General features: G+C 41.1%; 2 protein-coding genes across 3 annotated transcripts in view; both read right to left on the bottom strand.

Moving 5' to 3' along the window:
- The window catches only part of LOC105226437 (ATP synthase subunit b, mitochondrial), a 459686-nt gene that overhangs the window by 297979 nt on the left and 143334 nt on the right, over positions 1-18373 (bottom strand). The window lies entirely within an intron of this gene.
- LOC105226508 (protein rhomboid-like) overlaps positions 11528-18373 on the bottom strand; it is a 43285-nt gene continuing 36439 nt past the window's right edge. For both annotated transcript variants that reach the window (XM_049458563.1, XM_011205400.4), the window contains exons 2-4: positions 17180-18099; positions 12284-12734; positions 11528-11987 (exon numbers count right to left, since the gene is read on the bottom strand). In XM_049458563.1, coding sequence (XP_049314520.1) covers positions 11644-11987; positions 12284-12734; positions 17180-17860 — 1476 coding nt within the window. In that variant the 5' untranslated portion in view covers positions 17861-18099 and the 3' untranslated portion in view covers positions 11528-11643. The remainder of the gene's footprint in view (positions 11988-12283; positions 12735-17179; positions 18100-18373) is intronic.

Below are 18373 nucleotides of genomic sequence, written 5' to 3'. Positions count from 1 at the left end.
CCCAAGAGTATATGTAAACAACGTTGTTGAATGATATTAAGTTGTCCTTTATGGCTGAGATGCTGTGTGGCATGGTGGCATGGCTACTGCCACTGGGCGACTGGGAAGCCCGTCGAGGACGAGACATGGCAATTTTGCACGTTTGATGCGACATTGATGATTTAATCCAGACAATTTACCAAGATGCGATATGTGACATACAAACATACAAACAGCTGTAGTACTCTTGTGTTGCAAGTAGAGTTATACGCCAAATACGCGCAGTCGATGCCGCTGCAAGCTGAGCAAAAGCGAAATGAAATGGAATGCAGTCATTTGTGTGTTGTTGCTTATCGCAATCGCTTAAATCCTCGTTAAATCATCATTAAGCCAGCGTTAACGTCATGCCGTATACACCATGTACGAATGCATGTCCGTGACCATGCCACATTGTGAACTACATTTGACAATATTTTGTGTGACAGTAAAACCGGCAACCAGACAAACTCAACTTGAACTCCTTGGCTTTCGATCGGTTTTTATGCAGTTTTTCGGTTGATTGGTAGTTGTTCTTGTTGCGCTTTTGAGTCGTGGCTGGTGGCTCTCGCTAGTTGGCGCGCTTTGAATGCTTACTTCGTTGGCTCGGTGGCTCGCTGGCTGGCTGACTAAGTGCTGGATTTTTTCAATGGCTAAATGATTGAATTTAGTAGCCGTTGTTGTTGCTTGTTGTTGTATCGAAAACGCAAAACACAATAACCGCCTTCGAAACCATTAATTTAATGAAGACTTTTGTCCGCCAGAGCCAGAGCCAGAGCCGAAGAGCATATGCTGTAATCTGTTAGTCGGCTGGCGCGAGTATGCGTCTCTGTTTCTGTTTGTATGATGATTAACTACTGGTCGTAATGTGCGTTCTCAGTTATAAAAGAATGGAGTAACGAGAAAAAACTGCACAAACCTAAGTGCGTATATTTCATGTCCGAATCGTCGAGAATGTCGTATAAGCATTTGAAATAAGGACGTCACAGCTTTCGAAAATGTTGTAACATTGACACTTTTGTTTCGTTTGACCTTAAAGGGTCCTGTAGGTGAGCTTTGAAGGCTCTTTCTTGAAAACCAACGAATAAAGTATCCACTAAAACTCGACATACTGCAGAGAAAATGGTATCCGATTTAGACTAAACTGGGTTCGAAAATGATTTGAGAGAATTATTTGAAAAATCAGAAGAAAAAAATCATCAAAACTGAAAATGAAATCCAGACCTTTGGGGACCGCAACTCTAAGTGGCTTTGTATACTCCAATTTGACCTTCCACAATATGACAATTTCTGCTAAACATTAATGAATAATAGATCGGAGATTGCTTCATGGATATATTCCTCTAAGGTAACAGCTTATCTCATTCAGTGGATTCTTTCATGAAACCGTACACAATGTAAATACTCAACCAATCCATAGTGGAATAATCATAAACAAAGAAATCAACTTCTTCTGCGTATCTGCCTCAAAGCCTACCCACTAAGGGTATAACATTTGGAGAGCGCATTCCTGTAGCTTATACATCAATAATTTGTGTCCGCTCAAAATAATTGACCACCACCAAAGTCAGCCGTTCCAGCAGTAGCTGCAGCTTCACCAGAAATACGCCCAGCAGCCGGTTTATCGGCTAACCATCTGCTTCTGCCGCCATTTAAAGCACCGCAACAGCAACAGCAAACTTTATCTCTTGCCATTTTGGTACGCAATTTTGCTTTCATTTGATTTGTTGCGACTCGGCATTTGTTTGCCATTTAATTGACTCTTCAAGCGAATGCAAATGCTGCAGTCGAGTTTAGGGCTCGAAAGCCACTTCAGTCTAAAGTGGCAATAGGAGCAATTTGTGCAACAAAACGCTAACGCAAATATTTTTTCTCTCTGAAATTCTTTAAAACATAAGTGCAATGTGTATGTATGAGAGTACGAGTTCGTTACGTAACGTACTAAGAACGAGAACGTGTGTTTTACAAGCTGCGAAGTCAGCAAACTCACTTTTCAGCCGAAAAAGGTCGGCAATTTGCTCTTAATAACTCAACAGCTCGGAAGCAGTCAGTATATAATTGAAATGATCGCAGTTTTTGGGGCACGATACTTATGCAACTGAATAAATGAAATTTTAACGATAGCTCCACTCATCCTCCCGCCTGAAGACAGTTATTCTCTGTATCTTCAGAAGAGAACTTCTTTCAAAAGTTTCCCTATATGGCAGTACTATCTTTCCTGAAAACAGCTACATATTTTGAATGATTGGGTCAATAGAAGTTGAAGTCCCCTACCTCAACAACAGCGCGCCAGTCATGTCTTCTTTTCGCTTCGTGGTGCCAAATGGAGATTCCAAGCGATGCCAGGTCCTTCCCCACCATTTCTTTCCAACGGAGTAGAGGTCTTCTTCTTCCTCTGCATCCCCTGGTGGGTACTGCGTCGAATACTTTCAGTGCTGGAGTATTTTCGTCCATTCGGACGACATGATCTAGCCAGTGAAGCCGCAGTCTTTTAATTCGCTGAACATGTCAATTTCGTCGTGTATCGCAAACAGCTCATCGTTCCATTGAATGCGATATTCACCGTGGCCAAGGCGCAAAAGACCATAAATCCTTTAAAGAACTTTTCTTTACGAAAACTCGTAACGCCGACTCATCAGATGTTGTCAGTGTCCATGCCTCTGCACCATATAACAGGACGGAAATAATGAATGACTTATAGAGTTCAGTCTTTGTCCGTCTAAAGAGGACTTTATTCTTAATTGTCCACTCAGTCGGAAGTAGCACCTGCTGACAAGAGTTACTCTGCGTTGGATTACGAGGTCGACATTGTTATAGCTGTTAATACTGGTTCCAAGCTACACTTTGAAGTTATCACTATCAACAGTGACGTGGGAGCCATGTCGCGAATGCGACGACTGTTTGTTTGATTACAGGAGATATTTCGTCTTGCCCTCGTTAACCACCAGACTCTTCCATTCTGGGGAAAACAGAAGTAACGGCGCGGTTGTTGAGGCCAATGATATCAATATCATCAGCATACGCCAGCAGCTCTACACTCTTATAGAAGATAATACCTTCACTATTTAACTTTGTAGCTCGTGTTATTTTCTCCAGCTCGTACGATAGGGAGTCGCCTTGTCTGAAACCTCGCTTGATATCGAACGGCTTGGAGAGATCCTTCCCGATTTTGACGGGTATTTTCGTATTGCTCAACGTCAGCTTTCACAGCCGTATTAGTTTTGCGATGACACCAAATTCAGACATGGTGTCATAAAGATAGCTTCTTACCTCTAACTTGACATTTTATTAAAGTAAAAATTGGTTCTCATTTTATAAACTTGTTTCCAATTTGGTGGCAGCTACTGTACTTTTTTTCCACTGGAATTTTTACGTAATTTTTTTACACGCCACATAAATTTTTTCACTTGAAATGCTCAACAGTTTACCGCCGCTTGCCGCAGCTGCAGCCGGCCACAAGTGCAACTGATAATTTGGCTAATTCAGTGTTGAGCTGAAAATGGCAGTGTTCTTCGCCGCACGGCAGCACTCTGCCATGCCAAACCGAAGCCAGCTATCGTTGGCTTTATTTATTTTGAATTTTCGGCGTGCTCTTTTTGTGGGGCTCGAGTGGCTGCTGAAGTCCGCTTAGCACGCGGCTGGCAGACGCTTCGCCCTGCGCTACTAATGATGGCTTAAGCGTTCAATGCACTTCTTTTTTCGCCTCATTCACATGCACACGACCCATTTCGTGCCGAAAATGAATGCGGCTGATCGACTTTTGGGCTGCGCAATCAACTTCATTTCATTATCTGCGCGATTCTTTTACACCACACTTTCAATATGCTTTATTTCTGCCGAATTACAGTGGCGTTTTTGCTTATTTGCAACCAAACAAATTGGGCGATTATTTGCACTTGTGTGTGTGCGTGTGTGTATGTGTGGGTATGCATTTTGTTGCAATTCTCATTACCAAATATTGACTCCAATGAAATGCGCTTCAAATACGAACTTAAGTACGCATATAATATGTGTGTATGTATGAGTGTGCGTGGAGTGTAATGAAATTAGGAAGCATTAATTCAAATTACAGCGCGATCCTCTTTCAGCATTGCAACCTGAATACTTTGGTTTGGCAATGCAAGCGCGCCGCCACAGCCGGTGGCATATTTTGGCTGTCAAGCATTCATATTTATTATGAAACGCTAATGCATTCAAAGCGCATTGGTTAGCCGCTTTTATTGATATTTATTTATTACCATTAATGAATTAATTTCGTACATCGAAATCAGCAAAATTTATTGGAAACCAGCTGGACAATTAGTTATAGATAGGGTGCGCTTTCACACATATTTATTTACCAACCCATTAGTAAATTCTAATTGAGTTTTAGTTTTGTGTACTTTAACCCTATAATAAAAAATAATCGTTTTGTAAATCTCCAACTGGTTACGGTATAGTTTCTTTTGGTCCATATGCACATTGATTGCTGCAAAGTTGAGTAAGATAGCAGAGAGCAAGATAGCAGAGGTCTCCTCTTTGGCATTACAACCGTGGGTCGGTCTGGGACGAGAACTCAAAACCTTGCCAGTTGCCTTTATCCTTTGCGTGTACACGCCAAGCGCAGACAGGTCGCTATGCACTTTGTCCTTACCATCTTCCATGCGAACGACATGGCCTAGCCAGCGCATTAGCAATGGATTTTTATGCGCTTACCCACATCTATATATCTATAGAACTCATAAAGTTCGTGGTTTAATTTTTTTCGATATACATCGGTCATGCGGTTGCCTTCAAAGCTCTTCCAAAGAACAATGTCTTGAAGCTGCAAGTGATTTCTCATCTCGGTGCGCCATCGTCTATGATTCTGTGTCATATAAGAAGACGAGAGTACTCAGAAGCAGGGAGTAGACTTCTCAATTGCCTACCGATCCAAAGGTAGCATATTTTAGATAGAGTTATTCCGCACTTAATCTCCTCTGTTAGTATTCATTTGTCTTTCTGAAGTACAAATTATTTAAAGATGGTCGAGAACGCGTTGACGATGAACCACTTCCAGGGCGGCCATCAACATCAACTGATGATCAACAATTCAATAGAATAAAGGTATTGTTGCTTGACAATCGACAGATAACTGTCTAAAGTCTTACTGGCATTTTTGGAATATCTGATCCTACCGAAACCCATTTTAGAAGTTCATTTGGGTCTAAGAAAACTTACTGCCTATGAGTCGAAGTATGATGCACTCGGAATACTATTTGAGTGATTCGCGTCTTTGCGTGAAGCTATTCCAAAAAATATACCGAAATTATGAACCGAAAACTTTTGGTTTTTGCACCACAATAATGCGTTGTTGCATGCTGCATTGATTCTTCGTGAGACTTACGCCATTTTTTCGCCGTATTCGGCTCATTTAGCTACGTGTGACTTTTGGGTATTCAACAAACTCAAAATACCGCTCCTGAAAAAATCGTTTGAAACCGTTTTGAGTCAATTGAAGACATAAATCGTGAATCGCTAGGCGCATTGAAGGCTATTCCGGAAACTGACTCTAACAGCTGTTTCGTGGATTGGAAAAACGTTCACAAAAGTGTATTGGGGTAAAGGGAGTTTATTTTCAGCGGAATGATATAGACTTTGAAGAATAAATTAATAATTTTAAAATTATGAACAAAGTCTTACTATTTGTTGCTCATAGTAGTACGTTGCCAGCCTCACGGCTTTAGGAACGTTGGCTTGTCAGTTGACAGACAATAAAAAAAAACTGTCATTTTCTGTATTCATATGTTTTATTTTGCTCACAAATGCACTCCTACATAAATAAACAAAAATATTTCTGTAAATTACTCGCATTAATAAGCAAAAAAGTGCTATTCACAAACACTTTGCGCAAATAATTTTAATTTATTTAATTATTATGATAATGATTGCGGTCGAAATGTTTTATTTGTGGCATAATAAAAATGATACGCCATACTTAACGCAAGAGTACATAAATTTTACACACATTAAGCATAAATTTACATTATCAGAACGGACAACAACAAAACACCAAAAGCAAACAGAAAGCAAAAAGCGAACAAAACAACATTAAACAAAGACAAAAAATATACAAAACTGTTTAACATGGAAATTATGTAAACGTAATTAAAGCAAAATATATTCTCCCATTTGCACACATTCACACATAAAATTAAATGTTAAAATAATTATCTTTATAAACACGTTTTTTTGAACTGGAGAGCTGTTTTCATACAAAATGCGATCAAATTTAAGTTTATGAGTGAAAGCTCCAACTTTTAAATATTTGAAAGCTTTCACAGATAATATTTACACTTTTTCTTGATTGAATTAAGTATGTTTCATATTTAGATAAAATAATGTTTGAAGTGCAATGAGGGACTGGAGAAAAATACATTCCGATCAACATTGTGGAACGCTGGCTTAATTATTATTAACGAGTTCACTGAACTTTTGGAAAATATCGTATTAATTTATAGTTGAATCTAAATACAAACAAAGACAAAATGCACGAACCTCATTAGTACCTCTGGTTTGTAAATCTCTACGGTGTTTCAGCACTACTCTCTGAGTCTGAGCATTAGAACACCTTAATAACAAGTGCAAATTTCTACTTGATCATTGTATAGCAGACATCGAAATGGAATAATTAATCTGAATTTATAAATGGAATCAAAGTAATAGCCTCAATTTGAAATATAAGGTTTTCCAACAAGAATGGTGGACCTTATATTTCAAATACGTGATGTCAGCGTGATGTTAAAACCAAATAAAATACTCAAATTTGTTCCAATTCGGGCCTGTTATGACAGCCATTTGCTGGAGCCATTTCTCGAAATTAACGAATCCCAATACTTCGCTCGAAATGTGTCCATGTTGAGAAGTGAAACATGAGGCATCGCACTGTCTAGTTAGAAAAAGAGATCGTCCGTGTCGACTTCATCAAATTTCGTGAAAAAGGTCAGTCAACAACGCATTAAGTAAAACGCTCGCTATTGATGATAACGGTATTTCCTACCAGAAATAAGGCCCGTTGATGCCGTCATACTACAGTCCGCAACATACGGAAAATTTTCGAAGCCAATAAGCCGGAAATGGGCCGCAATGGAAAATCGTCGTTGGCTTCCATCATTTTCAGCACCCAATCGGCAAAGCTACGGCGCTTTAGTTCTTGTGCCGCTACAATCTTTTACGCAGAGCTAAATCCAACTGCAATATTCGCCATGTTATCAACGGAAAGACCCAACAGTGCAGAACGACATTGAACCGACTGATTCACAACGAGCTCAACACGGTCCTGAACTTCAGCCATATTGCTTTCACAATGTCTTTTTCTACGGGAAGGTGGCTCACTATCAAGGAAATTATAATCATTTTCGAATTTCGCAAATACAGGGTTTGTCCCGAAAGTAATAAGACTGAATCGGTTTACAAAAATTTATTGAACCAATCGTTACAATTCTTTAAAAACTTTCAAAAGGGGATCCTTCTGCGTCGATGCAGCGCCACTGCGGTTTCCAAGCATTGAAGGCATTTTAAGGAATAACCTTGAGAGCCGAGGTGGATGCTGCTTGGATTTCCATGGGCCATTCATCGGCCTTTTGAGGCAAGGAAACAAAATACGTTCGGGGGCCACATCTGGGCTATAAGGTGGCAGCGGAAGCGTTGGGATGCCGGCCTTGATTAGGTAGCTGTTCACAACAAAGGTGGTGTGAGCCGGGGCGTTGTCGTGGTGCATCTTCCAATCTGCTGCGATGCCTTGTCGGACCCGATTGACCCTTCGTTTGAGTCTCTTGAGGACTTCCACGTAAAACTTGGCGTTGATGGTTTGTCCAAGAGAAACAAATTCATGGTGGACGATGCTTTTGATGTCTTTCGTTAGCTAGAAACGCCCTCTATCGAATCTAGTCGCTGTGGACCATCCCTGTATAACACTGCCAATGTTAGCTTTAAGGACATTATCTAGACGTTTTGCTCGGATTAATTTAAATTTCAATATGTTTATGATTCGAGGAAAAATAAACGAAACCAAAAGCGATTTGTCTTTAAAAAAATTAATTCAAAAATTCTTCTCCATTTTTTCTCAGACTAAGATAACTGCAACTAACTCAATTAAGTGTCCTTCACAAAACTATTTTATTGCACTGCCACATTGTGCATGACCTCCACATCAGAAGGAATGGACGCAAAGTAAGAGTCACTTTTAAAATTGCGCACTTAAGTTCAACAACAATTGAATTTTTAATTAACTCGAACGCCCAGCACTCGGCCTCCGGCCTGCCCCTCAGCCTGCAGTGGCAGGATATTTAAAAGCCAAGCAAGTTTATGATTTATTGCGAATTCCATATCATAACCCATATTTTACATGAAATTTAAGTGCCTGTGATAACCACTATGCATATTCATTTACTCTCATATATCATACATATATACAATATATGTATGTTTGTACTGTGTGTGTGCTAACAAGTGCATGAAGCTGAAAATGCAGGCGAAAATTCCTTCTGTTAACTAAAAAGTCGTTCATCAATTATTGAAATTCACTCAGCTGCACACGTTAACACAGCCACACTACATACACATATGCCAAGCTTGCCATACTTTTGCAATTAAATGCAGTAATTACGAGTTATGCTTTGTTTATTAAATGACAGCAAATACATATGTGCAATGACAAACAATAAGAACAATCGATTTGCACAGCTACGTGCACGCACACACATATACGATGTATACCTATGTATGTATTTGCAGAATATTTCATTTGGCCATCAATTATTTACTTATTTTAAAATATACCGCTAACTTCGACTGTTAAATATCGTTTGTGCAATTACATAACTGTTGCAAGAACTGGAATTTCACATTACAAGTGCTGGGTATGCGACTGCGATTCCCGGTGGCAAACTGGAATGCGAAGTGTTAATGAAAATATAATAATGTAAATACATTTTGATATTCATAACAATTTCGTTTACTTTAATAAAGTGCTGAATAGAGTTGACAACGCTTTTGCTGCAATAATCAAAATGTAATAACTGTATAATTACAGTTACATTCAATTTCAGAAAGCTTTGCTTACTTCCACTAATGTCTGATTATTTATATTGTCTCAAACCCTAGGGGTTTCACCCCAACTAAAAGCATAGTTTCTATAAACATGTCAAAAACACCGAGAAAGCGATTATCAAACTGAGCGTTTGTATCCGGAAAAAAATCATATAACTGGTAATCCAAGTAGAGGTATTTTTTCTATAGTCTTTTTTTGACAGATAACGCGGGAATCGGGTTAAGCTGTGATGTTATTTTTTTTAATTATTCTTTGACATTTTATCATAGAAAGACTTACGCCCGAACTTATGATCACATAAACGGCCTAGGTAGCGTACTATTCGCCATAACATCACCCATCTTGAGACCCTACATTCGTTATTGGATAATATTCGACAGAGTAGACCACGCCCAGCACGCACTGAAGTACCGAAGCCGAATCCGCTTCACAAGCAAGATTTTTGGCTTTTGAACTCGCATCGAAGCACTTAATCGACCTCAAAAAGCTAGCATTTTTCGTGAGGCATTTAATTGGGTTTTACTGTAGCTGAATTCAAATTAAAACAAAGTGTTAAAAAATCAAATCACTAATGAATGCACGTTTGTTGATTACAATTTTAATTGAAATCATTTCAAATTTACCGATACTCGTTGATTTAACCCTTTATAAATTTGAAATTATTATTATTATTCACACATGCACATCTTGAATCGCTCAGTTAAAAACTAAAACGAAATAATTCCATTTCACATAGAAGTGTTATTTGATACTTTCAGCAGTTCTTACATAATATCCCTCAGACCGATTAATACTTACATATATGTGTAAGTGTGTATGTTTTACTCTAAATACTTCACTTACACTCACTTTTATTTGCATTTCAATTAAATTGCTCATTTTTATTGATTTCATTTCAACCTTTGGCAGCAATGATAGAAAATTCGTTTACCCCACATTTTAGTTTTAGAATTAATTTATTTCGATTGAGAGGCAAGGCAGTGCGAAATTACAGCACGTAAAATAATATTGAAGCGCTTGGAGCTTAGACGCTGTCATTGCATTAGGATTCAGGTGCAAGTGCAGCATTCATTTCAAGTCTTACAATCAAGCACACATGCCTGTGTATGTACATATATTCGATTAGAGTAGTAGTATTTGGGGGTGGTGGAGGGTATGACTATTTAAACGAATTGCAACAGCTTGAATCGCAATTGAAATTTAGCCAAAGTCAGAGTTTAAGAACTTATTCATATTTTTCTGAGTTCACTATTGGATTGTTACTGAAGCGTTTAGACTTAAGGCATTTACAATATTTTCTGTGTCACAAGTAGGCGCAGAGTTTTGGAAAATAGGTATCTACAACGTTAGATATGTAAAGGGTGATTTATTTCGAGGTTTCCTGCTTTTTTAAAGAAAAGACACAGAAACGCCAAATTTAATGGGTCCAATTTTCGATGACTCGTTCTAGGATTTCGACTGGTAACTGACGAATAACAGGCGTAATGCTTAGCTCCAAGGCTGAATCAAAGCGGGATTGTCATGCCCCCACAGGAAAAAGTCTACCGGTGTGCTATGATGTGATCTTGGTGGCCAATCCATCGACTCATCGGTCATCGAAGAGTTCCAACAATAAATCCCTCGATTGATGCGATGTGTGGGAAGTGGCGCCGTCTTACTGAAACCAAATACCACTGAGATCACGAGCTTCAATTTCAATTTCAGGCATCATGAATAGTCGGATCATCATGGAGCGATAACGGCCGACATTGCCGGTTACGTTCTCACCGGCATCATTTTTGAAAAAATTTGGACCGATGATTCCAGCGCTCCATAAACCACACCAATGCGTTGTTTTTTCTGGGTAAGATGCCAATTATGTTGACCATAAGTTAAGCGAAGCGCACAAAATTTTCGGAAGCTTTTGTAATAAAGTTGAATAATTCGAAACTGTCCTGTCAATAATTGGATCTTCTAAAGTGAACAATATCTCAGAGATGCCCCTCTTTGGTCAATAAGGTTGTGTTCCATATCTTGAAAGTGACTTTACAGAAGCTACGGGAGCTTGGTTATGATGTTTTTAGGAATCCACTTTATAGTTTGGACCCAGTTTCAAGTGATTATGTGTGTGTATATGGCAAATGATTTTTCTGGTTTGACTCGAGAGAATCTCATGTAAATACGACCAAATTTGTTTACACGTTGTTCAGGTGTAAGTCTTGCTATGATGAAAGCTAAACAATACTGAACAAAAATAACAAGAAGCTTGACATAACTCATGTGTAAAAAAAAGGTATTGAAATTAGTAACTCTACTTGGATGACCCGTTATTTTTGTACATCAAATTTTTATATCCCTCAGTCAATCTTCACCTGATAAGTATTTGATTTTTATTAAAAGGAAATACTGTGTTTCCACATCCATATTTTTTCATTGTTTCATAGACTAAAAAAGTATTCAAAATCACTGTAACACAATTCTTTATTCAATTTAAAATATTTTCTAACCTACTTAACCAGCCATAAATTAATGTTTAAGCTAGACTGTTAACTAATTTTCGCCCATGCTGTAATGGATGCTTATGTAATGCCCAAATTATGAAGTAAGCGCTGCTCAACTAGCTCACCCTCCGCCTCGAGCATTTGTGCAGTGACCGTGTTGACGAGGTTGAACGCAATCGCGAATGTCATAAAAGCCGCATAGACGCTCAGCGCCAGCCACCACAGCGTTTTCGATGATGGCGCATGAGGACCGTCGAAATTCTTCAGCACCAGCAGACCCATTGTGAAGCCCGCCAACGCGCCACTCAGGTGAGCCACATACGAAATTGTTGGTGTGCTTTTAATTATTGCATGGGCAGCATTGTTATTGTTGTTGTTGTTGTAATACTTATTGTAGAGTGCATAGCAGAGATCACAGGAAACTGTTGAAATTATTTGGAATGAAAGTGAAAAACAAAAGCAAATAAATTAATTAAAAAGTGTGTTAGATAGATTTATGGCGCTTCCGTGTTGCATGAAGACCTGCAATTTCATGAGTGTATGCGGCAGAGTGTATATACATATGTGCGTGTGTGATACGGTTAATTTCGTAAATTTGTAAATTACTATGATCTTCTCACAATTAAATTGGAATTATGGTAATTATGTATTATGTGTGCATAAATCGCTGATGACGACCTTAACAAAACGATACAGAAACCGAAACACAATCGCTTACCGAATACGACGACGCGCACCAGTTGCCCCACACCGTAGCGCATTTGACCGAAATTCAGCAGTGTATTCGCAAAATATGCGGCCAGTAGCGCATAGACGCCCCCGCTGGCGCCCACCAAATAGACATCCGAGTCGACGACACTGGTGCCCAGCGAGCCGGCAAATACGCCAGCCAAATAGATGATGGCAATGCGCGCCGAACCGTGCACCCACTCCAAGGGCAGCCCGTACACCAGCTGTGTGGCCACATTGAAGCTCAGGTGGAACCAATTCGCGTGCAATAGCATGTAGGAGACAAAACGCCAAATCTCCAGACGACGATCTGGCCGATAGATAAGCGACGACTCACTCGCTGCGAACGGTTTGTTCGCACTGACGTCTGTGGCCCTCGTAAACGGTAACGCTGTCACAGACATTTTGACTGTCATGTAATCGTAGACGAAGACGGCAATCTGTAAGTTGCAGAAAAAAGGAGAAGAAACGCACAAATGAGTGGCAGAAGAAAACGAAGATGCTACAAAGATGTTGAAATTGAAGACGATTGTTGTTTGTTCGCATTGCAATATCGTTGGGAAATCTCCGATGAATGTGGGAAATTCGTTTTGTTACGCAAAGTGCGCGCTTATTGTCCATTGTCTAATTGTTAAGTACAGTTATGCAGTTACGAAACTCCATTTGACATGTACTAGAGCAGAGAGCTGGAGCGTAATGTAGGTGAGTGACAATTTCAACTTCGCAATGGAGAGCCAAGCGTTCACCTCCGCTTTTTATAGTTTATTGTGTAAAGGTTGCTTAGAAGTTTATTAAAGGAAGTATTCGTCGAAAGAAGCTCATTTATATGACATTCTTCGATCTATAAAGGAAAGTACTTTTCCATCGCCATTATTCTTCTTTATAAAAGAACAAATATTCGACAGTCTAAGAGTGTAGTTTACAAAAACTTCCATGAAGACATTATGGTGCTTCCGTATTGCTTCTTTAATTTTTATAAGCGACTTGAGCCAGGCCAGGATTGACTAGCAGGAGGGGTTTGCTTTTGTGTTTGGCAGGAAGTCATATACTCTCCTACGACCAGACTCTTAATTTGGAACCGTACTGGCATTAATTTGACCCACTAAAGTAAACAATCTCTCAGAAATGTGCATCTTTGGCCAATAAAACTGCGTTCCACATCCCGATAGTGACTTGCCTAAAGCTCCCGGAGCTTGGCTAGAATATTTGTATGCGTCCACTTTATAGTTTGGACCCGACATCAAGTGATTATTATCTGTGACTGTCTTTTGCGAGTAATTTCGCTAGTTTGTCTCGAGAAGATCTCAGGTAAGTCGATTGTTTCACTATTTTGCCAATAGAGGCAAGAGTTTTTGTGAGAGTGGCGTTATGAAATTACCTTAAAAATGACAATAATTCGACCAAAAGCTCGGAACAACAATTGCTCATAATCACTCAACAATTTTCGAGATACGCGAAGGAAATTCAACCGAGGTACAGCAAGGTTAACACAAGCAGTACTGTTTATTGAGTTTAGCCAATAGTCAGTGGAGGATGGAGTCAGAAGTTCACGCAAGTGAGGAAAGTTCTCTGATCGTCATTCTCTTAAGAGTGGCCAGAAACGATTCTTTTACATATGGCTCAAGCAGCTCACGACTTCCGGTCTTTGACCAAGTATCCTCTGGGTAGCCTAAGAACATCCGTTTGAAGACGAGCTAAAGTGAGAAGGCGAAACATCCCCACAGGATTGTGCGCTGTATTTGGGATCCGCCACGTTAAAATCGCCTCCAATGAACAGTCAAAAACAGCAAAGAAGAAGAAGAAGAAATAGTCAATGGCTTATCAAACTGCGCTCGTATTAGATACAGTTTGCCATCAAATTAATCACTTGTGATTAACGATCTGCAACAAGAATAAGCGCCTGGAGTAGAATTCCAATTACTTTCTTATTTATACACCAATTCATTGATACATTAATATGGTTATACCCCCGCGGCCCTCTGAGTTTCTGCAGTCAACAGCTATTAGATTGAGTCGAAAGTGCCAGATACGAGCATAAAAGGCGAATGAATTTATCAAATGCGAATATTTTGCGCAGTGGATGCCATTAAGTATACATGGAATTGGGAATCGTCTTGTCTCTTGATGAGGAAATAAAGCGCAGAAAACACATGAAAAATGAAGAGCACATCATAAAAGCAGTGACAAGGGTTGAGCGCTGCCCAGGCGCGCCACCACGCCACACTCGCTCCTCTCGGAAGAAGCCGTAAAGCAGCGTGTCATCACGTCATCGGCCCACCATAACGACACACCACAGTAAACACGACAAGCACGCCGGCGAACGAGTACAAGCAAGACGGTTTGTCTGCGGAATCCGAGTTGGAGTTTGAGACGATTGCGACTTGGCGAGACACCGCGTCAGACATTGTCGATACGCTTACGCCGCAGTAGTTGTGGGGCCGCTCATGTGTCTGTGCAGCAGTGACTTTGGCGGCGCAATGGGGATACTTTCATGATTTTCAAACCGACAGTTGCGCCCAGGGAGGGTGTGCCTTTGGCGCGAAGCTCGAAACAATTTTTATTGCATAAGCAAATTTGCTTTTATCGCACACCAGCACACTCACATGCGCATACAAGCGCTCGGGTCAATTTCAAATTTCATTTACACCATGTAAATGTAGTCGACTCGGCAGACAGTAGTTGGGCCAACAGCAGCCCCCACACCACCGCAGCCGCACAATAACAGCGCAACTAAATATTTTATACACTCCACAGACATCCGCACGATTACGCCCGAACATAAGCACAGACAAGTGCCAGACTATGAAATGTAATATTAACTCGCATAAACATAGACATTTGCGCCCCTTTCAAGCAGTACAAGCGGCCAGCCGGCGGGCGGACTGACAGAAGAACGGACGGACGAATGTTGGGATGTAAGTAGTTGGCGCTGTGAGGCACAGTGCATTTGAATGGCCCTGGAAAATTGTACGCACTACGTGTATTATTGCCACTATGCCGGCAGTTACCAAGCCATTGTGGGTCACAAGTTACACACTCGTAGACTACGCCAGCGCAGACACCGCTTGGTATGCTGTAGTTGCCGCCAGCCCCTCCGCTTTGTGTTTGCAGTCGTAGAGTTTTCTTTTATTTACTTTACTTTACCCATTTTTGCACAATAGCTCTGATGAAATATGAGCATATTCGACCTAGCTACCAACTCGTGTGTTGTTATTGTTGTCTTTTTACTTTATTTTTTGCAGTTTTTGGTTTTTTTGTACTGCTTGGACTGGTACAACAACTTACTTTGAAAGTTCATTTGAAACGTAACGCACCAGTCTGCTGGTTGCCCTTCTCTTCTACATTCACGCCCTACGCCGCCCCAAAAAGGCAGCTCTGCAGCGATTGACGCCGTGAAGTTCAATGACGCTGTTGGGACTTGGCATTTTTCATTGATGGAAGTTAGCTTTGACTAACTGTAAACTTTTGCGTATTTTCGAATATGAGGTGTGCTTTAAGCGACCACATTTTGAAATAACCATTTTTTATACGCAAAGAGGTAAAGTTGTGAGCGATAGAGACTCACTGAAGAGACTATTCATCCAACGGAACCAAAACATTTTTTTGTGTTCTTTTTTCTAAGTTTAATAATTGCTTAGTCGGTGTAATGAAATAAATATATTCTTTAGGGTAAAGGTTAATACCCTGAATTCTTATTATGGCCTCAAGCCATGACGAATGAGATATGCGTCAGTTACAAGTTATTTTTCTCAACAGTCGCAAATGTCTCCAGTTCCGTAGACTCCGAATCGGTCTGTAGTAGCCTCGGCTGCGAGGTCTGACCGGCGACTTAATTCTGGTACCACGTGTAGCAGAAGCCCTCGGAGTTCACTTCAGCCTACTCATGCGGACTGGCCCTTCGAGGAATATCGTGGTGGTTGTGGTTAAAACCCAAATATGGGACTAACTGACTTTGTCAGTTGTATTTGGAGTTGCATTGCGACCGGGTGCCGGACCAAAAGCACGGCAGAGATTGCAGATGGGCCTCGAACCCTAGCAAGGTGCTTAGTGTGTCCATTCCGCACTGCTAGGGCGTTGATCAACGCATTGATGGGATCCGCTGTGGGGTAAGTCTGTCGTCAGCAGGTACCCACGTTAAATACACCGGACGATGTATAACAAAGTCTATATAACAAAAATGTCGGTAACCAGGATCTGTTAAGCTAAATTCAATCGGTTTTCTGCTCTACTCATTATTTCACCAGATTCTATGGCCCTCTATTAAATTCCTGCTACCGCCTTTCTTTCGAGTCTTTCGCAATCCCAGTTTATTCCATTGAACTATTCCTTGTTAAAATTCAGTGAAATTAAATTAATGAAGAAATATTTTATGGATTGCTTTAAAAAAGTGAACTACAGTCCTGCTTTTGGAAGAATTAAGACAATGCCGCGTCGAAAGTGCTTTCGTGGCAAGCATCTAATGTTAAAAATAAAAAACCAGTCACTGTCATAACTAAAACCACCCAGGTAGCTAAAAGAGATAACAAGCTGAGCTGGCTCCTTCTGCTAAATGGACTCCTCTTTACGCCTCACTACACAAGTAAAAGCCAGTATAAAGCGGCGCACAGCCGATTTCCCCAAACTAATGTCGCAGCCATAGTGAGCAACTTAAATTTTGGACATTCGCTTTACCGCTCGCTGGCGCTTTTGCATTAATTTATTATTTTTTACTTTTTATACACGCGCAGGCAAGTGACTTAGTCAGACGCGTCGGAATAAATGAATTTTTAAAGCGATTGCGGCACAAAAACTCCGCTCATGCAGCTGTATATGCGCTTTCCACGAACCAACAATCGTCTGCAAAAAGTCTCAACACTAAATTAAAACGAAATTTTTACTAACTCACCTCCAGAAGTGATACCAGCATAATGAACGGTGGCGGCGGCCAACAGCGCTTATAGTCTGCCAAATACTTTTTCTCCTCCTGCTCGTCGTGCCGCGCCCTACCCAACGCTACCAGCGAGCAACAGACAGTGCAGTATGTGCGCTGATTTGTCGCCAACGTTTCCGGTCTAACTGTAGCGCGCGGTGTTGCAACAGGAGCAGCGCTAGTCAGACACGCTGACGGTGACAGCGCTTGACATTGGGTGGAAAGCGCGCAGGGACCCTCGCTAGCGTTGCATAAATTCGAGCAGACGCGCAGCACAATTACCGCATCGCTTGCGCTGCGCACACATGTGCATTGACGCTGCCGCGCCGGTTGTGTTGCTGTCGTGTCTGCGTTTTCATCTCTGTGCGCTTTGGGCGGATAATTTGCATGCATGTCTTCATCAGCGATTTCTATTATATAGGGACTCGTTGCATTCAACTTCTTTGGCTGTGATTTTGGCTTTGCTTCTGCTGCTTGTTGATAGTGTTGATGATGCGGCAGCTGTTCTTGTGATGCAACTGAAACCGACATTGCCTCTGCTACCGCTGACATGAGCGCTGCTTCCATTTGGCGTGTTTCCGCTCGCGGTGGCAAAGCGCTCACAGACGTATGCATGCGCTGCGTAAACTCCCTGTGTTCATTTTCCGCGCCTTGCATGTGTGTTGCAGTTTGGCATCCGACCCACTCCGCGCCAGCCACTAAGGAACGTGCGCTTACACATCGACTACCTGGTGCCTGACTGCCAGACGCTGATTATTTGTCACAAATGTTGTGTGAGCGTGAGTGTGCGCACCTGCGTCCTTCGCAGTGCCACTAATGCACTGTCACACCGCCAGGCTGCGCTCTGCTGATGTGAATGAAGTTGGCAACAATTTATTCGTGTCCGTCTGAAGTAGCTGCAAAGAAAGCCAAAATAAGGCACAAACAAAAAAGGAAATTACTTAGTTTATTTGGCTCAAGGTTATTTCCGTACGAAAATAACATGTAATGCAGCGCCAAGACGCGCCGTCATGCCCCGTGGAATTCGCGTTGGCACAATGCGCGCACAAAATATCACACGCACTCGGGGCTCACTTGCTCACTCAGATTCAGATCAGCATTAGTCGCAGTGACACAGTCAACGCTCATTAGACGCCACCTCATGCACGGCGCTTCACCTTGTGTCTTGCA

The sequence above is a fragment of the Bactrocera dorsalis genome, chromosome 5 (genome assembly GCF_023373825.1).
Source record: "Bactrocera dorsalis isolate Fly_Bdor chromosome 5, ASM2337382v1, whole genome shotgun sequence".
NCBI lineage: Eukaryota > Metazoa > Arthropoda > Insecta > Diptera > Tephritidae > Bactrocera > Bactrocera dorsalis.
This window is presented reverse-complemented; position numbering and strand designations above follow the sequence as displayed.